We start from the raw sequence: 27,628 nt of genomic DNA on the forward strand, positions 1-27,628 counted from the left end.
TGCTGAGATTTATGGGCATGTGCCGCTAGGCCTTTTCAAGGAGGTCTTATCTGAGCACTTACTATAGGGATAACTTGTCTAATATGTATTTGACTTATAAAGCTGTGCCTGCTGTGATAGTTTTTCTAGTCTGAAAGACCATGGCCAGTTGGTTTGTATTCCTGGGACATTAGATTGATTAGAAATCAGAAAACTAGCATGAACTGATTTTTAATTTTTTTTTAAGCAAACGTAATTTTGCACAAATAAGGCATTGAAAATCTGCTTTTCAGATTAATTACTGTGTATTGTAGAAAAATTTGCCAAATGATATAATGTGTGTTAAATTGAAGGCATTGCCCTTTCTTATAGGGAATGGTTCCATTTGTATTTGTTGGCACTAAAGAAAGTATTGGAAATGTACAAGTTCTCCTAGAATATCACATTGCTTACTTAAAGGTATGTATACAGTTCACATTGTATTCTTGTTTCATCTCTGCTGCATTTACTGTTCTTACTGTAAATAAGGTGTCTACATACTGAACAGGCTTGTTTATGGTGATGGTTGGGTAGTTAAATATTTTTAATTCAGTTTTGCCTGGTTTTTGTTGAAAACTTAGAAAATAAAGTGTTCTTTGTCCTTATACTTTTTTTGGGGTGGGGGGCTCTTCTCTGTAAGTTTTTAAGGTTCTTTTAAAGTTATTGATCATTCTTTGGGTTTGTAGAATTTGTCATTGTTTACAATAGCTGTGTGCTCTTTATTAGGGCCAGTTTGTTTCCATTTTCGCACTTTAGCCATCTGCACACAAGGTGAAATTGGGCATCTTTGAGATCTCTGGTATTGAATCAGCTACCTTGCTCCCAATAGATGTTGTTCCATCAATTCTAAGGGTGGGGGTGAGTTGCTGGAGATGCAAACCAAAGCCAAGTGCATAGTAAACAAAACAGGAATCTGCCTCTGAGCTACACCCTCAGCCGCCATTTGTTAGATTTGAAACATAATGCACAAGAGTTATAGAAGAAGTGCCTGTAAGTTAGTAAGCATCATAGTTGTTTTTCGTTTTTCTTTTTTTTTTTTTTTTGTTCATAGAAATATCCTAGAATGTTTTCTACTTCTAGTATATTTTCCATCCAGTCTCTGATATCAGTGTTATACTAGTACTTTATGTCATTCTGTTTCTTTGAGTTCTGTCAATTCTGGCCTTGTAAACAAATGCCTTATCTTAGTATTATACCTCCAAACTAATAGTTCTGTTTAGACAGGTTACCTTCATATGGTGCAGGACTTCAGTTTCTAAATGAACTTGTCTATCTAGGTCCTAAATAATTAAAAATGTTGCTAATCTGATAGTAAAGTAGCTCATTAATAATGCCTTTAAACAGACTATTAACTCCCTGTTAAGGAGACAGTATCTGGCCAGTGAGCTGGCTCAGTGGCTAAAGGTATCTGCAGCTAAGCCTTCAAACCCATATTGTGGAAGGAGGTCTTCAAATTGTAGTTAGATCTCCACAGGCACACGGTAGCATACACATTGACGTGTGCACGCATGCATAAGCTCTTGAATGCGTAAAAAAGGACAGTATTTGGTAAACTGATTAGCAATTAACAGATAGGTTAAGTTTATTACACAGTCACTTGAAAGAGACGTGTTTGTACTGTATGCATATAGCTGTGTGTTGGACATACTCCAAAGCATTCAGTGTTTCTTGAGTTGACTAGCAAGTGACATTGTGTATACAATGCTGCTTTATGAGATGATTTCAAACATCAGTTTGTTTCTTTGGTAGATTGTAAAATTCTAGCTCTAGGCTAACACACACACACACACACACACACACACAGAAAAAAAAAAAAACCTGTATAGAACTTGGGTCAGTAGGTAGGGTAAAGGTATTTGCTGCAGGTCTCACGGGGTCTGACGTGTACATGTGCACAAATAACAGAAACGCTTTTTTGCTTTGTTTGTAGGAAGTGGAACAACTAAGAATGGAACGCCTTCAGATCGATGAACAGCTGCGACAGATTGGTATGGGTTTCAGACCTTCTTCCACCAGAGGGCCTGAAAAAGAGAAAGGCTATGCCACTGATGAAAGTACCGTCTCTTCTGTACAAGGTTCTAGGTCTTATAGTGGAAGAGGCAGAGGTCGTCGGGGCCCTAATTACACCTCCGGTTATGGTAAAAAGAACATTATTGTATTTCTGTACTAGTGTGTAGTAGTGGTTCTAGTTTAGATGCTGCATACATTTTCATTCCAGCTCTGAGTTGTTTTTGAGGGTAAAGGTAATTCTGAGGTATATGTGTTACTGCTGTTACATACTAGTGACAGGGAAAGACAGATAGCTTACAAACAGTTACATAATAAAGCATAATTTTAGGCTGGTAGTTCATAAAGAATATGTATAAAGAGTGGTATAGAGCCTATGTTCTGTATAGTGTGGTTTCATACATTCCCTGTAGAATCCTAGTATGTACTGCTACCTATGAGAAAAACACAAATGAAAAATAAACTGATCACTAGATCAGCGTTACATACAATAAATCTTCAGTAGCTTTGAAATAGACTTTGCTGATTTGGCAGGTTTGAGTGTTTTTGCACCTTGTGTGCAACTGTTTTATGTAGTAACATTTTGTGTAGCAACTAAAGATGAAGGCTTATAAAGACAGTTAATATTTTATAATGAACATCTTTATCAGCTATATTTTCACTGTGAAGCTGGGGCCTAACCTGGGTACGAACAAATCAGTGGATCCTGTGGCAGTTAACAGTTCTCTAATCTTAAATTCTTATTTATTCTTGTTTAGCTCTGGAGTTGTTCCTCTTTCTCCATTTGGACTTGGATCTTAGCAGTGACCTGATCCTTCTGCCCATCCTTCCTCATTTCCTTCTCTGTTCTGTTACTCTTTTCTCCCTGTGTTCATCTTGTTTTGAGGAAATACTGTGAACATAGGCCAAAATAGGAAGCATTTCCAGAAGGTAGAGATGAATGCAGATTTGCACCGTGCAGGTTCAGATCCAGACTTGTTGTTGAACTGAGGAAGCTAACGGTGCTAGAGTTGTACACCTGTCCTAGCTTTCGTTTGTTGTACAGTTGGAAGGTTAAGTATCTCTTCTCTTTAGTTTTGTAACCTTTGATGCATTTTCATAAATACAGTATTGAAGTTTCTAAATAAAATTCTAAAAAAAGTAAAAGATGGAGAATTGTAAGCTAATGCTGTATTTTCAAAAGTATGTTTAAAAGCAGTAATTAAATAGAAATCAGGTATATTTGCATTTTTAATTCTAAAAACACATAATCAGATGTGACTTTTGATTGACGAGAATGAGAAAAGCCATTGAACATCTTTGAATAGTGTCTGAGACCTTTGATTATTGATGAGGGAGTCACTCTGGTAAATGGCTGAGGAGTAAATAATAGATGTATGGGGAAATGTCACAGGAATCTTCTGTGTTGGAGAACGCTATACAGATCCTTCAGTAGATGGCAGACTTAACCTTTGTGGAACTAGAAATGTGTTTCTTGAAGTAACTTGAGAGAGTTGAGAATTTGAATTACAGCTGTTCTTGTACCTATCAAAAGGACGACAGTAATAACTGTAATAAGCATTTACTAGTAGAACGTGTAAAGTTGTGCTAAATTTAGTTTGAATCTTGGAAGCTTATCACATCTTGGTTATCATAAAACATTTTTAATGTAAGCTTTTATCACATGATTAAAATGATGGGAACCATCTTGGCTTGGTAAGAGTGGTAGTTAGAAGTTGTAGGGAAAAGCCTGATTATGAAATTTGACTAAAAGGAAGTTGTGACTATGAGTGTCATGGCTCATTTTGAAAAGCTTTTGTGGGTTTTCTTTGCTTGTATCCTGCTTGTACTTTACAAGATGGAAAGGTTCAAATGGCTATATTGTTTTCAGTAGAGCAGTAATGAATAACCTACAGCACCTTAGAGGTGTGGGTAGTACAGCTTTATCATTGTAAAGCTGACCATTGCCTCATTGGGCTCACCTCTTACATGTCACCTGGCTGCAGGTTTTATTTTTTTGGAAGTTTGACAGAACCTGCTTGCTTGTCATTTCCAGATTCTAGGGAACACATTGGTTTCTTCGCTTATGACCACCTGCCTCTATTTTTTTTTTTTTATGTCAATGGCTGACAGTTCTCATGCTGTCATCTTTATAACATGAGAAAGATTTAAAGGCCTATGAGCTATATAGTTGAGGACCACCTGGATATTTTAGGACAACTTCATCTCATGGTGGAACCTTACACTTGACTTTTTGTCATCATAAAACACCCAAGTATTAGCCTGTTTAACAACAACTTTAGTTTTTTGTAATGTTTGTCTCACAAAATAAATACTGGATTTATGTTAAGTAGTCATTTCCTTGCTTTTCTCCTTGGGTAAGATAAAATAGTTTCCTAGGCTTGTCCACCTTTATTACATCTTAACACAGATTTGTTTCACTGTTCATAAAATGATTATTGTCTATATTTCGACAGTTAGAGGATACAGTTAATGTTTTTGGCATTTGGACAACTAATTGTTAATGGGTACTTTATTCTTTATATGAGGTTTTCATTCCAAACAAATACCCGAGAGTGAAAAATAAACTGGATTTTTTTTCCTAAACTTTTGTTATCTTTTCCTCTGTAATTTGTATTTGTAGAGTTCTTCCTTTATTCCTGCACCTCATTACTTGTTTACTATCTAAGGAGTACTAGTGTTTTACGACTATTTGTAAATACTCGTGGAGTTTAAATACAGTCAACTTTTAGGTATTTCATGCAACAAATTCATGTATCAAGGGGAAATTTTTGCACATTATGACACATTTGGGACACTGAGATTAAGTTTTGCCTTTTGACATATATACCAATTGTAGATCTATAGAGAAAAAATACACATGGCATGGTAGACAAACAGTACTTTCAGTGAAATGCAGTGTTTTCAGTTAAATTGTATAAATTTAAAAATCAATTTCTGAACGAGATAGTCATGTGGACTTTATTTCATTGGTCCTGTCTCTATTCTATTAGTTGTTAGGTAGTAGCTGTTTTCTCAGAAACATTAATGTTATACTAATCTGCGGTAGCAGTAAATAAAACATTTTATGTATATTAACTGACAAGTAAACTCCCAGCTATTAAGAAAGACTAGCAGTTATAAGAACTGTTCTGATTTTAAAGATGTTAAAATGTGAGAGAGAAAAAATACACACTGGAGTCAGTATTAATAGAAACACTGTTGATTAAAACTTAAATTTTTCTGAATGTGATTAAATTTATCTTTAGGTATTAGATAACATTTGGTGTACTGATGATTTAAGCTATCAATTTAAAATGAGCAGAAACCTTGACATTAATTGCATTTTCATAGTGTACGCTTCCTCTAATTGTTAGTTGAATCTGATAATTGCATATTAAATTTAAAGTTTTTAATTTTGCTCTCTTCTGAGCAATTACTATACTTACTTTAAATGATGCTCAGCAGACAATGTTTTGAAAAATTGTAAGCATCTATATATGTGACCTAATTATTTTACAAACTGTCTCTTTTCCCCCCAAGGTACAAATTCTGAGCTGTCTAACCCCTCCGAAACAGAGTCTGAGCGTAAGGATGAGCTGAGTGATTGGTCATTGGCAGGAGAAGATGAGCGAGAGAGTCGCCATCAGCGGGACAGCAGGAGACGCCCAGGAGGAAGAGGCAGAAGTGTTTCTGGGGGTCGAGGTCGTGGTGGACCACGTGGTGGCAAATCCTCCATCAGTTCTGGTAGTCTTTTACATACTATGTCAGTGTTCATGCTTTGTAAACAGTATAACCCTACAAGAATTACTTCCTTCCTCAGAGCCACACATTTTTTGGAGTTCTGCTTACTGTCTTAGAGAAAATAGTAGACTGTGTAGCAGTTAATAGAGACAAAGTTGTGTAGAGCAATTCTGAGTGAAGGTTTACATAGGAATATATAGGTTAGAACTTCCAGTTGGTTGTTGTCCTCTGCTTTGAGAATCATATTTATCCCTTTCCATTTGGGTTCTTTGGTAATTAGGTAATACTTTCTTGTTTCCCAAGAATTCTTCGCTACAGTTTGAGGACAGAAAATGTAAATTCAATTCTGTTTTATTGAGAAATTGAACTGTAAAGAGGAATATAGAGGGGCTGGAAAGGTGGCTCAGCAATTAGGAACAGTTATTGCTATTGTAGAATTAGGGAGCTAGGCTCCTAGCACCCACGGTGGGCTACTCGCAGCCCTGCAACTCCAGCTCATCGGGATCTGATGCCCTCTTGTGGCTTCTGTGGGCACACCACATGTTCATAAATACAGTGTAGAGATGAAGAAGTCATACACGCAAGCATGTGTTGGCTGTGGTCATTGGCTTTTTTTTTTACACCATGGAGTGGTATTGTTTCTAGAATGCTCTTTCTGAGCAAATGAGTGTTATTATTTACATGTCCTTTAAGAAGGTCATACTTTATAATGATTAAATATCTCATTTTAAATATTTTAAAAATATTTAAATCCTTTAGAATGTTAGTCTTTGCATATTAAAGCCAGGCCTTTGTGGTGCACACCTTTAATCACAGCACTCAGGAGGAAGAGGCAGGTGGATCTCTGTGAATTCAAGACCAACCTGGTTTACAGAGCAAGTTCCAGGACAGCCAGGGCTACAAAGAGAAACTTTGTCTCGAACCTCCACCCCCACCTCACCCCAGAAAAACCCAAATACCTTAACATTACAAACAATGAAACAAATCAGCATAAAATGAAGGGAAGTGTATTTAGCTCCAATTGTTTCCCAATTTTCATTGGGTCCTAAGTTTAGTTTTATTTAGGAAAGTTTAGCTTAGTCTTTTCAGGGAAGTAATTTTTGTATTAAAATGTACACTACATGCTGTTACTATTATACAGTTATATTTTGTGGAACTTCAAAATAAATGTATTTTACGTAGCTTTTATAATTAATAGATAAACTTAGTATCTTCAGCAAAGATTCTAGCTGTTACCAAAGGAAACTTAGGAGTAATAGTGATTAGGTGAATTTCTTCTGTAATTTGAGTGTTGGAAGTAGATGCACATAGGAAGACAGGTGTTTTTCTTTTCGTTTGTATCTTGAAACCATTCTTTTTAACTTCACTCGATGCTTTGTTTTTAAGAGTTAGAATGCAAGTTAACATCTGTTTCATTGTTTTTTTCATAACCAGTTACTAGTTCAGCCTGGTTTAGTTTATGACACCTCTGTGGACTTGTTTTGGTTGTTTCAGTTTATACTTAGCTGATTTTTCTTAGGTCTTGGGTGCAGATGCTGAATTTTATTTGGAAATAGTTGGGTAGCAGCAGTCACCTTAAAGTTGTAAAGAGAAACAAAAGGCTCTCTTAGATTCACTACATAGTAGCTGAATATTATTCTTCATTTTTATTTTTATTTTTCTACCCTCTGGGTAGGATTATCTTAAGAGTGTGAATGTCAGAATTAGATAGTACAGTATTTTCTGATATAGTTATCCTTCAGTATCTATGGGGGATTGGTCTCAGTAACCCCCACAGATTTTCTTTTAAATCCTTAATGAAAGGTGATACAATATTAACACATCGTCTGTGCACACTGTTCTATATCATCTCTAGATTACCTGTGTCTGCGAAAATGCCATGTAAGTAGTTTGCATTTATTTGAGGGACAGTAGTAAGAAAAAATTATGTAGGAATAAAAGTATGTGTTTAATACAGATACATCCCCTTCTATAGTTTTATGTGAGGATGTAGAGGGCTGACTATTTGTAAAACAATTCAAAGGAATCATTACAAAGCTAAGAAATAACCTTTTGCTTTATTTACAATTTTTCATTCCCATTAAAATTTTATTTAATCATCTTAATTTTCAGATAAATTAGTGATAACAAGAAAACTTTTTTATTTCAGGCCTATATTTTTATTGGGGGGTATTAGAGTTTATTTACAATTAGTTGATGTAGTTCAGTAGATCAAGCATTTTAAGTGCAGTCCTCTTAAATGACTGTTTCTTGCCTCTGACATGAATATAGTGCTCAAAGATCCAGACAGCAATCCATACAGCTTACTTGATAATACAGAATCAGATCAGACTGCAGACACTGACGCCAGCGAATCTCATCACAGTACTAACCGTCGTAGGCGGTCTCGTAGACGAAGGACTGATGAAGATGCTGTTCTGATGGATGGAATGACTGAATCTGATACAGCCTCAGTTAATGAGAATGGGCTAGGTATGTAAGCATTGAGGGAGAAGGTGTGTGTGTGTGTGATTGTATTATACTGGTAATAGATGAGCCTTTTTGTTTTTAAGTATGCAATTCACAAGTGATTTTTCAGTCTTTACTTTAAATGAGGGAGATAACTTGCTTGTCTTGGGTGTCTAGTTTTCCTGTTTGTCAAACTATCAGAAACTGGGAGGATTAATTAAAGTGCCCTTTTATACTGTTAAATCAGTACAAATACTCAGTTGATCTTACTGTCCACAAACAAAACTAGCACCCCCTTTTAATAATTATGGTACATTTGGGGAGATGCATAGTGTGAGCATTTATTATTAAGGGGCTAAAATGTCATTAACTTTGAAACTCAAAATATGTTGGAGAGAAATCTCCTTTTCTGAATGATGGTGATAGTTTCAGTTACATATGACAGTTTGCTTTATTATGAGTTAAAGCCCTCTTAATTTCCAGAGAGGAATGCTTTATGCTACAAAAGTGTATATAATACTTTGTTGATTTTGTATGCTTTACCTTCGACGTTTAATTAAAAGTTTTTCTTTCCTTTTCTTAAATAAGGAAAGAAGTTTTTTGTTTGTTCTTTTTTGTTTTGTTATTTTTTGCCAGAATAGTTGATGGTAAACTTTGCAATTACAGATGATAGTGAAAAAAAACCCCAGCGACGCAATCGTAGCCGCAGGCGTCGTTTCAGGGGTCAGGCAGAAGATAGACAGCCAGGTAACTTGAGTGGGCCTGTTGGTGTCAGGTCACAAGCATGAAAAAAATGTCATGTGTCTGCATTCTAAATATAGTTACATGTTCACATGTGTGTATATACATTCAGAATTTGCATTGCATAAGCTATTCAACTAATGACACTGCTAAGACAATGCATTCTTCCTTCACAGTATCAATGTTTAGTATCCAGTCTTAAGTGAACTAATGTTGTGTCTTAATTTCTTACATGGAAATACTTCCAAGACTTTATTCATTTGGCAGTATTCCTCAAACTTAAGGTGGGGACTGCCATTGCAGGGGCTGTGGTGTGAGTTGTGTTTAAGGTTGATTGGCAAAACTAGGCAGTTTTTGCATGGTGCCTGCTTTTACGATATCTAGATTGGGCGCCTCATTTTGGTGGGAATTAAAATACTCAAAATTTAAAAACAAAATGTAGAAGTGTCTTTTTCCTTAAAAGAGGATGCATGTTAATGTTTTTGTGTTATTGTAGTGTGGTGCGTTTTCCTTTACACATACTAATCATTCAAATAGTATTTACTTAGTTTCATTCAATATTTTATGTTGTCACAAGTTTTGGTAACTGGAAAGAAACATGTTTGCTATGTCTATATTTTGAACACAATCCATTTCTTATTGTACAGAGAATCACTGTATATTCACCATGAAGAAATTGTGTGCAGTAGAAATAAACCCCTTTCAAACCAATCAATTTTTGCATTCTTTCCAAAACATGTATTTTCATGTGTTTCCCCCCAAATAATGTAAACTGTAAATCTTTATTTTGAGTATAGAGGTTACAGAGACATTTGGGAAGGCTAGGTAAGGGCATTAATTCCCGTTCTGAAGAGTTCATGTTTTAAAGATAGATGGACATGTAAAAAAGAATCAAACACTATGGAAGAATTTGTTTTCCTTTTATATTTCTTCTTTCCCTTAATGTTAGAACTGTGTTTTAGTTGAAGAGGTTATGAATTTCAGTTTTGAAGGTGGCACAGCAGTGAATATTTTCTAGCCCTACTTTGTAAATAAAATCCAGGCTATCAGTATGGGCTTATTAACCTGGACTACATTTCAACGTAATTTAAGCTCCAGTGATCATAGTTAAGTATACAGACATAAAAATATCAGAACAGGATTTCTTCTAAGTTAGATGAATTTGAATGGAATTCACTGAAATGGCTAATTTGGAGTTTTGATCATTTGACAGTAATGTGCTATTGCATACTATATCTGATCCTGTCTTCACTCTTCTTTGGAACCATTGTGTTTCCTCTTATCAAATTCCTTTATTTCCAGTCCCTCACAGTTTCTTCGTGCCCCAGCAAGGGAGACAGCCCCCACACAAAGTTGATAGTAGTTTTTCCTTTTCATAGAATTTCTAGCTGCTCTTAGTTGTATATAAATTATCCGTTGAGTGGTCTTCCCTGTGCTTAAACACTACAGTGGTGTCAATTGAATTCCAGGGTGCTGATTATGCCACAAAATTGTCTATAGTTTTTCCTTGAAATTTCAATTTCTATTAAAATTTAAGGGGCTGTATTCCATAAGAACTATAAAACAAGTTACTTAACTGGCTCCTTTTGTTTGTGGCAAGGAACAGAACTAAGTGCTGCTTAGCTTTGGAATCACAGCTACATCAAAGTTTTCATTCTATGTAGGAGTAGGTGAAAGGGTCTAAGAACTGTTGGCACACATTTCCATTGGACAATGTCTGCAGCAACGTCTTGAAGTAGATGCATTCCTCCAGGTGTCACTGAGGTCTGCACTGTGAAAACAAAATACTCATTGGCGTGTCCCCTACCCATGATTACAGTCATTCTCAAGACAGTTCTGTTGCCCTGTAGAGTACACAAAATGAGTAGATTATACTCCTCTCCCAGAGTATTACGAAACATGTTTATAAATTTCTTAAAAGTGATTTTAAAATGAGGAGCCATTTAAAGGCTTCAGAATGAGCATACTGAATTCCTTATAATTTGGAAGGAAAGCAGTTTTAGATTTGAAATGTCTGTAGTTTTCTAATAAGTCTTGATTCAAGATGCTTATAAGGTAATGAATTACTAGAGAGTTCTTCCATCTTAATGTTAGCACATGCATTATTAAGATGAATGAATTGTAAAATACAATTCAGCCTTTTAGTAAGTGATTTAAGTTAATGGACTAATTAGATTTATAATGGTCTTCTCCCCAGACGTGGTGGCTTTAAATAATGTAAAATTGACTTGTTTTTAATTTTTACAAATTGGGGTTTTTCTTAAAACTAGTCTGTGATAGAAAATAATTATGTAAAATTAAGTATTTTGAGTTTCAAGTCCTGAGGCCAGTGCATGATACTAATAAACAGAGGTCATTTATTAGCATGATAGTTTACTCTGTTTCCTAATTCGTTACTTAATGTGATTATCTTATGTTTAAGACCTAGCAAGAGAGCAACATTGATGAGACAGCATCTCTATATTTATTTACTCTGTTCTTTTCCCACCCTTGACAAGTGTCTAACCACATTAGGATTGTGTTGTTTTTTTTTTCTTAGTTTGCCTATGCTTCTTAAAATCTGAACATCAGATAGATTAAATGCTGTCTAGCATGAAATGGTAGGAAGGAACCACAAAACACCACACTTCAACACCTTAATTGTGCTGTTTTTCTTGGGCCAGAGGAACAACCAAAAAACATAAAACATTAAAATTTTTAACCATCCCATCATGATTTGTGCCAACATTGCTGCCCCCCCCCCAACACATACATTAATGGTTGCTGACACCACCCTGGACTTAGGACACTGCCCTGCAGTACTTGTGGTGGGTTGCTACACCAAATTCGTCCCACAGTCTTAGACTCAACCAAGAGATACCTGGATTCTTGGGGAAAAGGACTTCAATCTAGATTTCCTCAAGTTCCAGCTAACTTTTAAAATCATAGGCACATTTTTCCAAGCTATGTTTTTGTTCAGAGGTGGATACCCAGCGTAAATTTTTGAAATTGGGTGACCCACCTTTAGTTTACTTTAATAGTGAAATTACTCTTTATCCATAATAAAATTTAGAAATATTTTTCAACACCTGTAATTTTTTTCTCATCTTTAACAGTCACAGTTGCAGATTATATTTCTAGAGCTGAGTCTCAGAGCAGACAAAGAAACCTCCCAAGGGAAACTTTGGCTAAAAACAAGAAAGAAATGGTAAGGAGAATTTAACATGTAGGTTTTTTTTTTTTTTTAATTATTATTTCCGTATTGTTTAGATTTATTTATTTTTTATTTATTACTGTATGGTCACTTGTTTCCCCTAAAAGATATTTAAAGAAGATCCTTGGTTTATCCCAGGCCCCTGATGCATGCTTGAGCGTGAGACACTTGCCAGATAGATAGCACGTCAGCATTTACTTGATTTGCTGTATACCTCTTGTCAGTAGTGGGAATAGACCCTTTAAGTTACAATTCTTTTCAATGTTTTCAGTGATTAATACATAAATAGGAGTTTCAGAAAGGTGAGTAAAATGGGTGATTGTTGTTTTACCCTACTGTATTGACTGCTTACACCATTTATATGGTGCACTCTCCACTGGTTTAACAATACTAGTACAGGTTTCATTCAATAGTGCAGGTGCTTTTTGTGATATGGGCACTCATAGGTACTAGAGATGTTGTAGTTTAAAAACCCCGAGACTGGAATGCATTGGTATTTGTTTTAAATTTAAAATGCTTTCTGTATGGCATATGAAAGTTATCTTTTTTTTTAAAAAAAGTAATGTTTATGTAGTTATTTTCTTCCTCAGCTACAGATTTCTTTATAAAGATGTTGAAAAAGTTGTCTCCCTTTGACAGGCAAAAGATGTGATTGAAGAGCATGGTCCTTCAGAAAAGGCAATAAATGGTCCAACTAGCGCTTCTGGCGATGAAATTCCTAAACTACCGCGTACTCCAGGAGAAGAAAAGACTAAGAACTTAAAAGAAGAAAGCACTCAAGAAGCAGCAGTCCTGAATGGTGTTTCATAACTGAAGGAAGTTCCTAGTTTACAGTTCTTTTACATTACAGTTACAATAGTGCTTGTACAAGCTTGCCAAAGATAGAATACGGATCGCCAGTCTTACACCGCACTTTCAGTTCCTCCATTTGGAATTCAGAAAGGGGAGGGATCCTGAAGAAATCATATGTTAAACATACTTTGACACCTACTGTGTTAAAAATATATCATCAGATGTGCCTTGAGAATAGTATATGTAACATTAAAAAAAAGTTGCTGGCTATAGGAAATGTTATTTTGTTTTCAAAATATGGCAGAGATGGGGGGGGAGGTGGGTGGGGTGGGGTCCCAAACGTAATATTCTTTATGAAAGCATTAGCTGCTTTTGTTACATTTTTAATAATATGCAACCACTTCTTCACCTGAGGAAAACTAGAATGAAGCAGTTTAAAAATATTTTGCACTGAATTGTAATTTTCTTCATTAGTTTAGTCTGGAAACTGGTCTGTTACGTGTTTTTTAAATGCTGTTTGTAGAGGCAAGTCTGCAGACCACTGGAATACATATGTTAACTCATCTGCAGGGACACTGGGTGATATTGGCAGTGACTGTTCTACATTGAGGCTTTGTTTGGTTTATTTATTAAAGTGTACAGTATTTAAAGAAATCAAACATAGCTTTAGTTGAAACACTAAGCTGATTAGTCATGTCCATTCAGACATAGCCTGAACTACTGAAAAGATCAATTTCCAGAGGGTTTATTCTGTATAAACTACATGTTTAGTCTTCATTAGAGTATCTTTCACATTTTCTTCCCACCTCCTTTTTTTCCTTTTTTCCCCCTTTTTTGATTTTGGTTGTTTGATGTGCAATATGTTTTTGTATGCAGGTAGTAAATAAACTTTGATCTTCCATTTGCTGATTTTAACTTTCTACTTTTTATGCCAATTGTTTTAAAGCAGTAGGACTACTTCACAGGCCTAGAATAGAGAGCGTTCTTGGATTGCTTTTCAAAAGCATTTATTCTGCCTCAGATCTAGTATTAAAATGCTGATTGCTTAATCATTTTGTAATGAACCCTCTAAAGTCTTAACACTTAAAAATTTGGCTGTTAAATGGTTTAGAAAATATGTCTTTGCTGTTGGAGAAACCTCTTCATATTAAATTCTAATCAAAAGCAAGTTGTGGAAGATATGGGAGGCAGAAGATAAGCATTTTACTTTTGCCTTTAGTTCTTTATTAAAAAAACTTTAACATATGGTAAGCAGTTTTTAAGTAATAGGCCAATAATGTGCTTTTTGATTGACAAGGAAATGATTTTGAAGATTCTCATACCAGTGATTGAAAATCAGTAATTAAAAGTTTAAAAATATTCAGAAGACTTAATTTTATGAAGAGATTTTTTTTTTCAGATGGAAGTTTAACGATAAATGTATATTTCTGTGGTTGTTGATCAAATGAAATATTTGTGGACTTAGGATTTTGCTCCATGTGTTACATAGACTGCTGGAAGTGCTTTAATTTTGTCATTTGAAGTTTTTTATGTGCATAATTTGTTAATTATGTGCATAAAAATGTTGAGCTTGTTTTATAAATGAACTGAGGGATAATTCACATATAGCTACAAATGGACAATTTGCTCATTAGTATGTGTAGCCATAGCCTATCACGTACATTCTAATGGAGCTTAACATGTACTGAGACTAGATTTTTTTTTGAACTCTTTAATAGTCCTGATAATAGAACTTTTAAGTGAAATTCTTGCACTTTGTATACCAGATTAAATAACCATAACCTTATTTTGAAAAGTTTTAAAAACAAGTTAAATAATTGGCTTCTTAATTACTTAGTTCTGTGTACGTGGGTCACAGATTTAACTATGAAGTATTGGACAAAGAATTTTGTGTCTGATGGGAATTGGTGTTTTACCACTATGCTACATCCCTAACCCAAAAAAAATTTTAATTCCCAAGCTGTTAAAAATCAAGTATTGATGAAACATGGGAGGAGCAGGATTTAATAATTAGTTCTTTAAGATAAGAGCTGAGATTTCATTACCTGAAAATAACCACCCAGTGACTTGCCCTTTAAGAATCATCACTAAAGAACTGTCAGATTTTTTTTTTTTTTTCTTGCAGATAGCTTGGTCAGAGTTTTATATAGTGTCAGTGAAAATCCACCTCCCCAGAGGTAACAGGTTGATTCAGGTTGCTTCTGGTACTTTGGCTGCTCCCTTGGTTAGATTATGAGTGGGAGTCCTTGCTCTAGCACATACTACAAAATGTGAATGCAGAAAGTATATTCTGAAAGGTTTTGGCAGCTCAAAGCACTGAGGTATGGAGACCCATGAGGTTACATGTAATTTTGAACTGAATGTGAAGGAGTGCAGATTACGTGAGGGGCAAAAATGATCTGATTTCCTGATTCATTGGGGTGGGGGATAAAGTAAGGATTCTGGGATTCTTGTGCACTCCACCCACCAAAAGTGCAAGCAAGAATGCAAAAAAAAAAAAAAAAATTATTCTAAAGTTTTCATGTGGAACTGAGCAGCATGTCAGTCCAATGAGTTCTTGGGAAATTACCCGAGGTGCTGCTCAGACAAAGGCAAGGGATTTTGCTGAAATGAGTTCGTTTGTTTTTTTGGGTTTTTTAAAGTACAGATGATAATACTTGGTAAGCTGAAGAAATCAATAGTGAGGCACTGAGTGTGAAGTGAGAAGCCGTAAATGGTTTACTCTTGAGTCTTAGCACCGGTAATCCAGAGTGATTGCTGTAGCTGACTATGATTTGACTTGGGCATTGTAACCTGAGGAAACTCTGGAGAAGTTGATATGTCCTCTGCAGACATTCCAGTTTTCTTGTGGCTCAAATAATTAGGATTCTTAAAGACTAAGTCTGTGGTATATGTATGCTAAGGAAAAGCAAATGGGAAACTGACCAGAATGTGAAGACATGGGTCTTGTCAGTAAAGGAACATCACATTTGTACCTAGAATTTTGTAGAGTTTGAAAAGGATGGTGTGTTTTTTAACTCTTATTCAGTCTTAATTTGCTTTTTTATGGCTTGGATTCCCCCATATCAACTCATTACCTCCTAACATTTTTAATTGGGGTGTCATAATTGCTCCTAACCTTTTTAATATGGTAAGAGTTTGGGTTTAATCTGTTGGAATTAATTCCAGTTGGATACACCTAATCTTTGAACAAGTGGTATTAACTTGAAAGTATGTACTGCTGGTTGAAACATACCTGTAGATTAGAGTTGTTATTTCATTGTAAATTATTACTCTTAGGGGGTCAAAAATGACCAACTAATGACAGTTTTTTTGTCAACCTAATTATATGTTTTAAGTAAAAGCACTAGAAATTTAGTAAGGGGTTGGTGTTGTCCATTAAAGCTGGATGACAGAGGCACATGTAATCTGTAATAAAGTAATACCTTTTTTAAAAATTCCACTTTTGATGATACTGGGAATTGAACCCAGGACCCTGTGAAAGTACTTTGAAACAGTTGTATCCTTAGCTTTTCTTCCTGCCTCAGGTCTTTAGTGCTGGGATTACAGGCATGAGCCAGCATTTCTACCTGGCTGTACAGATTTATTTAAATGTTGACCAGGTTTGGCCTTCACTTTGGTTCTACCCTTCTGAGTACTTGAAAGTACAGGCAGACCTGACCATGATTTCCCACAAACCACTGTCTAATTCTTCTAAAATTTGAGATGTTATAGATAAAAAGCATATAATTAGGAGCCATTGTGTCTTTTATTCTCTATATGTAAAAAGTTAGGAGTAACATTTTAACCATATGTCCCATAACCTTGAGAGTGTGAAAATACTTACAATGGTGTGTGTTGGGTATGTCCATTCCTTACATTCCAGTTAGGCTCAACACAAAAAGAATTCCTTCTTACACAGCCTGGCAGCCCTAAGTAGCACTGCTACACTTAGTAGATTCTTTTTTTTTTTTTTGGTTTTTCGAGACAGGGTTTCTCTGTGTAGCTTTGCACCTTTCCTGGAACTCACTTGGTAGTCCAGGCTGGCCTCGAACTCACAGAGATCCGCCTGGCTCTGCCTCCCGAGTGCTGGGATTAAAGGCGTGCGCCACCACCGCCCGGCAAGATTCTTAACTTTCTATATTTTGGTAGTTGTATCTTAATGAATTCTAAAATTACTCTATTTACTAATCTTGCAGTTTGAAACCATTTTTAGCAAACAAAAGCTTTCTACTAGGCATAAACTAGTTCATATTTATTGCCTGAACCTTATATTAATTTGGATGTCTATGTGGGTTCTGGAGTAAATTCAGGTTGCCAGGCTGGCCCCAAGTACCTTCAACCAGTGAGCCATCTTGCCTAGATTTGTTGCTTTTAAGCAAAGTTATTTTTAATTCCACCACCAAGGACTACTATTATGGTCGCATGTGTTAATAGGTTCCAGATTACACCATAACAGGACTCGCCCTGTCACTGGGTCACAGGGATTGGGAGAATCACTAACATCCCATTTCTGCCTCAGCACAGTAGAACTGTGGGCACTGATGTCTCCTGTACTCAGGGTTACTTGCTCTAGTGTTCTTAGCCAATGAGTGTATTAAATATATTTTAACATAGCGTGTGATTTATGTGCTGTTTTTTGAACTTGAGTTATGTAAATTGCTCATAACTACTACAAGGGTGATGGCATTTAATTTCAGGTTTCTGAATTGAAAACTCACCTTTATAGGTCATTACCAGAAAAAGATGTTATGAATTCACATATCTGAGAGTACTCTGGTCTAGATAGTAATTTTTACTAACACTTATTTGAGGTGAAACATTGTCTTATTTTAATTGTTTGTGTGTAAGGTTTAAGGTAGGACATTCAAACTTAGAGAAGATTTACAGGTTTAGGTTTTTGCCTGGATTTTTTTTTTTCAATACATTTTTGTAAGTGGGATGCTTGTGCCGTGGGACATCTTGGGGGATATTCACTCCATCAACTCTGAAGTAACTGAGCTTGTCAGGCTTGCAGCAAGTGTCCTTAACCCAGTGAGCCATTTACTGGCTCTAATTTTTACCTTGTAATTTCCCCTAGTACTTCTCAGTGGTTCAGAATATACAGGTGTAAAGGGTCTTAGATAACTAACTTCTGGAATAGTGGGTTACAAAATTTGACAGTATCATTTTTGTGTCAATGCTTCCTTAAGTACTCTTGTCATTTGGAGAATGCTCGAAGGCAAGAGGATTTGCTAAAAATCCATGGTTGCCAAAGATGATTGACTTTGAGGACTACTACAATTTCTAAAGACAGTGAGCTAGGACTTCTGTCCTAGCAATATCAACACCAAAGGCAAGCTGTGGACAGAAAATCAAACTATAAATGAACATGATAAACTGGGAAAGACAGGTCCAGGGTTCAGTCATTTCACTAGCTAATCGCTTTGCTCTTCATAGTCCTTAAAATTTTATTCCATTTATCCTTCTGTATAGAGACTTGCTCAAAGCTACCTAGGGTCTGGGGACGCAGCTGTCAGTGAAGTGCTTTCATGTAAGTGTGATCTGAGTACAGTCCCCACATTAAAATCAGATGTTGGAGTACAGGTTTATAATGCCAGCACTGGGAAAGTGGGCACAGATTGTTGGGGTTCAGGGGTGTCCCAATGAAACCCTCTCTCAAAAACAAAGCTGGATGGCTCCTGAGCGAAAACATTCAGGGGTGGTATTTGGCCCCCACACCTTAGCCTTACTGTCTGATTCCTGTGGCCCCAAGTTTAGGCTATTGCTTTGCCACTGATCTGCTCCTGACCCTTTGTCTCCATTTACAGTACCTGATAGAGGAATGTTGGCAAGTGCTTGCCTAGCTTATGGCAAAACAGTCCAAACCTCTGCACCTTATATGTGTGTGTGTAAACAATTGGATGCTTAGCAAGTATCACCAAGAAACATGTTTAGATGATTGGATTAGAACTGTGAAAGGTTAACCACAGAAGTTAGGGGGCATGGAAGTGTGAATATGAGAAGAAACAGGTTTTCCCACTCAGCCCTGTCTCCTTGGACATGTCACTTCACTAAACCTTGGTTTCCTTGTGTTAAACACATAATAGTTGAGATACAATAAGAATGCTTAACACAATACAGGAGGCTTTAAGCACTTAGAAAAATAGCACGGAGAAGGCCCTTTTACAGATCTATTTCTAAGAGCCCTTACATGTGTGACATTTAAACGTTAACACCTAGAGCTTTCAATGAAATACAGATTCTTCAGCTTGAAAAAGGTAAACCTAGAGAAAATAAACATTACTATCAAGTGAATGGTTGTGCTCCTTAGTATATGAAAGGCTTTCAATGCTTTGGCGCCTGTCTTTAACAGGCATGCATAGCATTTGACACTCAAAAAGGTACTTGTGCCTACAGTGCTCAGTCCTTTGCAGTTAATGGATGACTGCTCGGGGGCATATTGTAATACTACTTGTTTTTCAAAAATCTGCTTTTAAATCTTAACCAAACTCTGCTTTATTATTGTTCATAGAAACACGTACCATTTTTATTTTGTATATATGGGTGTCTTGCCTGCATGTATGTCTGTCTGCACCATGTGTGCAGGCTGTGCCCAAGGAGGCCAGAAAATGTTATCAGATCCCCTGGAACTGGAGTTTGTGGACTGCTATGTGGGTTCTAGGAATCAAACTGGGTCCTCTAGAAGAGCAGACAGGGCTTAGTGGATGAGCCATCTTTATAGCCTGGAACTGGTGTTTGTGAACTGCTATGTGGGTTCTAGGAATTAAACTGGGTCCTCTAGAAGAGCAGACAGGGCTTAGTGGATGAGCCATCTTTATAGCCTGGAACTGGTGTTTGTGAACTGCTATGTGGGTTCTAGGAATCAAACTGGGTCCTATAGAAGAGCAGACAGGGCTTAATGGATGAGCCATCTTTATAGCCCTGAAACATTTTTATTATTATTAGTTCAAATAGCCAGATTTAAAAAAAAAGGTTAATACTTTGGATTATAAACCATAATATTTTAGATACCCTCATCTATGGATTCTTTAAGTGTATTGACCTGCTTGCTAACATAAAACCCACATCAACATTTAACATGCTTTGTTGATCATTTCTAATACCATGAATTCAGGTAGGGCAATGCAGTGTATGACACTGTTTGCTTTGTATTGGTGGTTTCTCTAATCCTTTTAACTGTAGTGGTGTAGTGCTGTGTCCTTCAAAACAAGAAAAGGCTGTATATGCCAAAGTTAAGCTGTAGTGCTTCCGACTTTAATATTAATGAAGCAAGAAATATATTAAATAAGTCATGTTCAAAGAGAGGCATGTGCCTAGACGCTCACAAGAACCTGTTCCACTAGGAACACAATCTGCATTTGCCAGTTTAGTGTCATGGTGACTTCACAAAACATAACTGCTGTGAAGAATGAACTGTAGTGGGCTGCAGAAATGGCTCAGTGGTTTAAGAGCACCGAGTGCTCTTCCAAAGTACCCAGGTTCAATTCCCAGCACCCACATGGTCGCTCACAACTGTAACTCTAGTTCTAGGAGAGCCTATGCCCTCATACAGACATACCTGCAGGCAAAACGCCAATGCAAATCAAAGAAAAATATTTTTAAAAAGTGAATTGAAGCTGGGTGGTGGTGGCACACCTTTAATCCCAGCACTTGGGAGTCAGAGGCAGGCGGATCTCTGTGAGTTTGAGGCCAGCCTGGGCTACAGAGTGAGATCTAACAAAGGTGCTAAAGCTACACAGAGAAACCCAGTCTTGAACAACCCCTCCCCCCCCCCAAAAAAAAAGTGCCTCATCAGGACCTGGCCTCTTCCCTAGTGTGACCAGTAAAGTGCTGACAGGATTAAATGCTACAGAGACCACCAGGAAGGGATTGTACCTCCTGACCTAAGTCCTTACATATTTGAATGTTGGACTCAAAGTTACCTGCCTTCAAATGTCCCTTGGATTTACAGTTTGTAAAATGTTGAGGCTGAAAATAAAAAGCACTTGCTTTTCATGTGCTGGGGTTAAAAGCATGCTCTACAACTGGCTCTCAATATTTTAATATGGAGAGGACTTTATATTCACAGATAAGCTTGGTCATAACCATTTTAAATGAATTATGTAAAAAACAAAGCAGGTACAACTTGGACTAGCTAAGAATTTTAAAAATTAACAGGGCCCATACGCTGAAATTATTATAGTTTTAAAGTAGCTGGGTGTAGTGGCATACAGCATTCATCACTACACCTGGGAGGCAGAGACAGTGGATCTCTTGAGTTCAAGGCCAGCCTGGTCTACGTAGTTCCACGACAGCCAGAGCTACATAATTTAATAGAGACTCAGTCTTATTTTTAAAGTTTTAATGTACTGAAATTTAACTGCCAGTGAACTACCTAAGAAATGTCTTAGATGAAAGTTCTAGCTAAATTAGTAATTTTGAATTACAGTGTTCAATTACCTAGGCCAGTTGTACCTTGAGTTTTACCTCCCAAAGAATCCCTGCTTCAGTAGTTAGGTTGTCTGAGTAGACTGCAGTGGGGCATTCTCAGAGCAAAGCCTTAGCCTTGAAGAGTAACTCTCTAAATAATGAACAGTGCTTATATTCAAATGGTGTGACTCTGTACTCATAATTGCTAATACTATAGTCTTAATTTTGAAATCCTCAAATTTGAACAAAATATACCAAGACATTGATTTAGCTTATGCCAAGCCATTTACACAAATTATAGCTCTGAGGTATTTTATTACAAAAACATACTCATACATAGACTAATGGACTTAAAATTCATCACATTTATTTCTTAGCTTGACCTTCTAGTAAGTCTTTAGCTTCATTGATTTTGGCTGCTATATAAGGAGATCCTCCTATAGAAGAAAGGGGAGGGGGAGACATAGTTTAGAGCACAGATTCTAAATCTGTCAAAAGCTACTTGCATTTCGAGGATCCTGGGCATTAACAGAAACACTATCTTCATTCTCTAAAAAGCAACTATGATAACTATAAATAGGTCACCAAATTACAGGGTAAAATATCTGACCAATGAGACCAATGGGAAATGAGATGTTTTCACACAAATTTTACCTTTAAAACCTTAAAATCTGACTGAAATAAAATTTAGCTCCTCCCACACAAGTGCCTGAAACTAAGCACTTGTGAACATAATCCACTGTGTTACCTGTTCTCAGGGGCTTCTGAGCTTATGCTGGAAAGACCTATTTATTTTACATCCTTTCCCGCTTCAATTTTCCTCTCTTGATATTAGCTGACCCTTTCTATTACCTAGATTTGCTGTTTTACTAACCTGATGGAGCAGCTAATCAGTCCATCGAAGAGTATCGAGAATGCTGGTAGAATGTATATGTATGAACTCTACCTAAGCATCTTGAACATCAGAAGACCTTAAGTAATTCAAGCTAAATTCCTTACACAGTGAAGTCAAATACTAAACAGTTGTCCTGTTTAAACTTATCAATACCCTTTTTCCTATAAGCAAAAAGATTTGTGCATGACAATAGATTTTTGTGTGGTCTGTTAGTCAAAGAAATCCCTTGCTTTTACCAGTTAAGGCTACTTAGAAGTTCATCAAAAGCAAACAGCTCAGCTCATAGGTTTCCAAATAGGTAATTTCCTGTTCTAAGTGTTCACTATAAATGGAAGCCCCTTAAAAAGTTTTCCTTAATTAAAACTTAGCACTTGTTTATTTATGACTATTTATGAATCTATGCAAAAATATAGCAAAACTCAACAAATAAATAAAGCTCAGAGCCAAGAGTTGGGGTGTACGCTTTTAATCCCAGCATTTGGGGCTGAGGCAGAATGGTCATGAAGTTTACATAGCAAGATGTCTTAAAAACAAGCCAACCAAAGTATTTAGTGTTTGTGATCTCCATTATTGGGAGATATTTTATCAAACACAGAACCTAAAAGCAGTATTAATGTTTATTATTACTGCCAAATCACAATGACTCTTATATTGCTGATTATACCTTTGTTTCGGTGAGAGAAGGTATCCCTTGAACCCAGGTTGGCTCTTGATCCTCTTGCCTCAGCCCCGTCTCTGAGTGCTGGGACTACAGGAGTATGTCACCGTATCTAGTGGATTTCATTACTTAAGACACTACAATGCGATCCACGCCTGGGAGACTGCTCATGCGCACATTTAGACATTCATAACTACCAAGAATCAGTTATCCCATTAGTAGCAGTTAGTCCAACATGTTTAATAAACCTGAATAGTTACTCACCCTTGTCTGGGTGGTTTAAGAGCATAATCCGTCGATGAGCATCCCTGATCTTTCCTCTATTGGCAGTAGGGCTAATTTGAAAAGGGAAACAATTTGTTGCTTCAGTTTACTTAAAATCACACACACAAACTATACAGAAGGGCCAAATTTAACACTAAGCCTCACACAGATGTAAAATGCATTTTCTAAGTCAGAACCAAATTATAGTGCTTAAGAACAGGACTAAGTGCAGCTGACCTGACACTTCTTACTCAACACTTCATTTGCAAATGGGGCAGAATTTCACTACAGGTCACTCGAGGCAGCAGTGAGCACTGTCATAACCTGTTCTTTCAGTGAAAGCCCTGTACTTCTATAGGAATGTTAAGCTTAAAGATTCTCCTGGAAGGAGTTAACCAACATAAAATCAATGTCTTCTTGGGACAAAGTCCCTAGGAACTACCTTATTCTCAACTGCAGGAAAATACTAGGAATTACCTTACACATATTAAGAGCGAATAGAATGCTTACCTTACACCTAGTATTAATGCTGCCTCCCGTTTTGTCATTTTGGGTTCAAACCCACCTCTATAGTACCCACCACTGAAGGCCTGAAAGGGATATTGAATTGGAAGGGAAGATTAATGAAGTAAATGGAATGTTGGTTAAATCAATAAAGAAAAACAGTACATTTCAGAGAACTACAAGTGTATTTCCCAAGGTATTTTAGCTTGATAAGTAGTAACTATTGTAACAAGTATTAAGCATACATTTCTTCTAGTCAAATTGGAACAAACTGTTGATTTAAGACAAAAACAAAACCAGGAGTGAATGCAGACCATTGTCACCCATATTCCTCATAAAAACTTGATTCTCATAAAACAGTATCATACCTGGTTCAAGGCAACCACTAAAACAAGACTTTATGATAGTGTAGGGGAATTAGGCCATCAGGACCTTAACCTTAGCAGAAATCATGCACACCAAGCTGTCCATGATGCGGACTTTGAAAAGTCCAGAAGAGCAGCAGCTGTGTGTGCTATATCCGGTTCAGATTCATTCTTCATCACAACAGGGTGTGATGCTTGAATGTAGTTCTAACCGCACTGCAATGTCTCGTTTGACAGAGCAGATGAGGGAAGGCAGGTGGTCAACAGTATGTGAGTAGGAAAGACCTGTGAAGGTCACCCACCCTCAGTTGTCACATGTGACAATTGATTCCTAGTGTGGCACCTCTGCAAGGTTTGTAGCTCCTCACTGAAATTCCTGTGGGATTCAGGCTACAGGACAGCTCCAGGCTTCAAATACAGGCAATACATTTAGCAAAAAAATTAGGTCTTACAGATTTTGGTAGGCTTTGAAAAACTTGTTTTACTTGAGGCTCCACATGCTTCATGGCTTGTAAAACATAACGGCCTAAAACCAAAATCAATAGAATAAGCAAATTAATCCATAACCAGTCTACTCTTCCACCCCCAAACCATAGACAAACCTGCAAATCCTGCAGCAGCAATGGTCAGTCCTACTGCTACCACTGTACTGGCCTGGTAAGGGAGGAAAAGAGTAAATCTTTACTTATCTAATAGTCACCTATTCTGCATTCAAACACTTTACAACCTTCATTTCAATAAAAGGTGGGTTCTCCCCCACCCCAAGTCCCTCTTTTCTTTGTCAGGACTAGGGATGGGACCTAGGGTGTCACATGCAAGGTGCTATACTGGTGGGACTACATCTCCAGCCTTTGTGAAAGTTCATTTTTATTCTGAGGTGGAGTCTTGTCCAGGCTAGCCATGAATTTACGATCCTTCAGCCAGTTTCCTAAGTAGCTGGAAGTGGACAGAGTGCAGCACCAAGCCTGCTGGAAGAAACATTTTGTTGCTGTTCTTGTTGGCAAAAAGAAAGAAAAAAGAAGAAAATCTTTAACACTGCACTTTGACGCTGTGCACGATGGTGGCCTTTTAATATCATTTAATCCCAGCCCTTGGGAGGCACTGGCAGGTGGATCTCTTGAGTTCTGGGACAGCCAGGGTTACACAGACCCTGCCTCAAAAAATTAAAAGCGACTGCAATTTTCATATACAATTTACTGTCGGGTGTGGGATTTTCACTAAGAAGAAAAGGCTAAGTCAACCTGCTTATCCACAATAAGGGTGATTTTTTTCAGACGTCCAAGAGAACTTTAACCCACAGGCCCTTGAACCTCATTAAAGTTTAAACAAGACCGGTGGAAATAAGATTTCTGCTGGATTAGGAAACAGTGCTTGCAAAGGCTCGCTGCAAGATTCTCACAAGGCTTTTCCACTGTAAAGGATGTGTTGCGGGGCCTTAACAGGCAGACCTCCCAGGAGGCGCAAACGTTTTCCTGCAGCCGAGATCGGGGCTGGAGCCAGCGGGAGGCCGGGCAAAGTCTGCCTGCGCGTCCGCCCGGGCCGGTCAGCGCCATGTCGGAGCCCGTCAGCGCCGGCCACTCACCATGACTCCGCTCCGCGGCCGGGCACCGCGCGGTCATCCCAGCGCGAGCCCACCGCCACAGAACGTCTGTGTGGACCGCTGCGCTCCAGCCAACACGGCCGCCAGGTCCAGCAGCGCCGCGCAACACGGCAGGAGCGCCGTAAAGCGCCTCGGGAACTGTCGCGCAAGGTGTTGCAAAAGGGGTCAAGCAACTGGGGTTGAGTGAAAGGTCTGACGGGGCGGTTCTTGCTGTGCCCTCCGCCCTGGACTTCTGATTTGGAAGTCTAATGCCCGGCCCTAAAATGAGTATCCGGCTAAAACATATCGCCCTAACTTCGCTTTATATAGCTTTTTCCGTCCACACTGTGAAAGTAGCCCAGTGTTTCAGATGAGGGTATTCTCAATACATTTTTTTTGTTTTCTCTCCACGTCTCACATCTCTGCATTTTTTGCTACCCTGTTCTTGATATCAAGAAGCCAGGAGACTGGTCTTAATGGCCTGCAGAGATATCTTTCTTCTGACTTAGAACTTAGGTCTATAAGTAGATCAAAAATTATATGGAAAGTTAATTTTCCATCTCCTTTCTTGGTTGTCTTCTTGAGGCTACATGAGTTTGTTCACTGAAGAACACGACTGCTGTGTGTGTTCACCGTCTTCTCTCTCCTCTGTTGTAGCCTGAGTTACTACTTTTCTAATTAAAAGAACTTCTATATCTGCATTGCCCTGAGCATGTGGTTCGTTGGCCCCAGAACAGCAATGCACTTGACCAGAATGAAAGTGACAAGGAGGTATCTTTCTGTGTAAAGGCTCTAGGTTGTGAGACAATATAAGCCATGTGTAATCTCAGCAGAAACTAGAAAACTAAGGTAGCTTAAGTAACTGGTCTTTTCAAATGAAATTTCCTTACCGACTCTCCATTTCATTTATCACTGCATGTCTTTGGCTGCGGCCTCCCTAAACTCCCCTCCCCGCTTTTAGCCAGAGGTCCGTTATATGAATGTATCATATTTTGCTTATCTTTTCATTTGCTCATGGGTTGCTTCTGTGATGTAGCTATTGTGGATGTCGTTTTTGTGGGCGTGGGATGTATATAAACTAGTCTGACACTTTGATTTCAGTTCTCTTGCCTGTGTAGGCAGAAATGAAATCCACGTATCCTGTGATATTCTTAGTTACTGTAATGGTTTGACTCTGAACTGCCTCTCAGAAGCTCATGGTTGTGTGTGCGCACGCATGTGTGTTGAAGGCTGGGTCTGGGTTCTCATGGCAGGGATGTATAGAGTGTTGGGGAGGTAACTGGATCATGAGAGCTCAATGGATTAATCAGTGATGGGTCATGGATTGGTGGACTGTTGGGAGGTGATGGAGACTTAGCTGAATCGTAGTTATGCAGAGCAGGTCCTTGTCTCCAGTTCTTCCTTTTCTCTCTCTGCTTCTTGGCCATCATCCATCTCTGCTGTGAGACTCTGTGTTCCTACCCTAAAGTTCTGCTTCGCCACATATCCAGAAACAGTGGAACCAGACAATCATGGATTGTGAGCTTTGAGACTGTGAGCAAAACAGGATTTTTTTTCTAATGTGAGTTAATTCTGTCTGTCATTTTGCTGCAACAAAGGAAAGGCAACCAATATAGTTGCTGAACTACTTTACATTCCTGTTAGTTGGTAGATGAGGGCTTTGATCCACATCCTTGCACACATTTGGTATTTTCTGTTTTTTATTTAATAGTAGTCATGCTAACAAGTATGAGGTGGTAACTCATTGTACTTTTGAATTGAGTTTCTCCTGATCAGTAATATGGAGTGATTTTTGTGTGTGTGTGCTTGATAAACATGCACGTACCTTTTTGGAGAAATGTCTCTTCAAGTCTTTTGCTCATTTTTTGGGTTGGAATTTTTATTTGTTGTTAAGATTCAGGAGTTCGCTATGTATTCTGGGTATCAATCCCTTGTCAGTTACATGATTTTCCATTATTTCCCCATCTCTATGATGCCATTTAACTCTACTGGCAGTGTGTTTTGAGGCAGAGCATTCTAAAAATTTTATGAAGTTCAATTCTCTGGCTTT

At 37.6% G+C, this 27,628-nt stretch overlaps 2 protein-coding genes across 10 annotated transcripts in view; one reads left to right on the forward strand and one right to left on the reverse strand.

The window, feature by feature from the left end:
* The window catches only part of Fxr1 (FMR1 autosomal homolog 1), a 54,725-nt gene extending 40,902 nt beyond the window's left edge, over positions 1-13,823 (forward strand). Inside the window, exons 11-18 of one of the 5 annotated variants that reach the window (XM_052732288.1) lie at positions 352-438; positions 1,949-2,006; positions 2,094-2,156; positions 5,548-5,751; positions 8,020-8,220; positions 8,863-8,943; positions 12,033-12,124; positions 12,770-13,823. In XM_052732288.1, coding sequence (XP_052588248.1) covers positions 352-438; positions 1,949-2,006; positions 2,094-2,156; positions 5,548-5,751; positions 8,020-8,220; positions 8,863-8,943; positions 12,033-12,124; positions 12,770-12,940 — 957 coding nt within the window. In that variant the 3' untranslated portion in view covers positions 12,941-13,823. Of the gene's footprint in view, positions 1-351; positions 439-1,948; positions 2,157-5,547; positions 5,752-8,019; positions 8,221-8,862; positions 8,944-12,032; positions 12,125-12,769 lie in introns of all 5 variants that reach the window. The other 4 variants (XM_052732286.1, XM_052732289.1, XM_052732287.1 and 1 more) reach the window with 4 other exon arrangements.
* On the reverse strand, positions 3,176-25,729 carry Dnajc19 (DnaJ heat shock protein family (Hsp40) member C19). 5 transcript variants are annotated; one of them, XM_052732293.1, is made up of 6 exons: positions 25,582-25,726; positions 24,602-24,653; positions 24,452-24,525; positions 23,641-23,720; positions 23,131-23,201; positions 3,176-3,549 (listed from the first exon to the last, which is right to left on the reverse strand). In XM_052732293.1, exons 1-6 carry the CDS (start codon positions 25,582-25,584, stop codon positions 3,485-3,487), a joined length of 345 nt encoding a protein of 114 aa, XP_052588253.1. In that variant the 5' UTR covers positions 25,585-25,726; the 3' UTR covers positions 3,176-3,484. The 5 variants fall into 5 exon arrangements, with proteins under 5 accessions (XP_052588253.1, XP_052588251.1, XP_052588255.1 ...); XM_052732291.1 differs by lacking the exon at positions 3,176-3,549 and adding an exon at positions 9,472-10,708 and having other exon boundaries at positions 25,582-25,729; XM_052732295.1 differs by lacking the exon at positions 3,176-3,549 and adding an exon at positions 10,726-10,781 and having other exon boundaries at positions 25,582-25,724.
* Positions 25,730-27,628: the final 1,899 nt, after the last annotated feature.

This window comes from Peromyscus californicus, unplaced genomic scaffold, assembly GCF_007827085.1.
Source record: "Peromyscus californicus insignis strain IS unplaced genomic scaffold, ASM782708v3 Scaffold_9__1_contigs__length_137607984, whole genome shotgun sequence".
Classification (NCBI taxonomy): Eukaryota; Metazoa; Chordata; class Mammalia; order Rodentia; family Cricetidae; genus Peromyscus; species Peromyscus californicus.

Coding starts and splice junctions, on each gene's coding strand:
- Dnajc19 (XM_052732291.1), bottom strand. Junction 24,526..24,601: donor TGCTGCTGCAGGATTTGCAG/GTTTGTCTATGG, acceptor TTTTGGTTTTAG/GCCGTTATGTTTTACAAGCC. Junction 23,721..24,451: donor TTCAAAGCCTACCAAAATCT/GTAAGACCTAAT, acceptor TATCCCTTTCAG/GCCTTCAGTGGTGGGTACTA.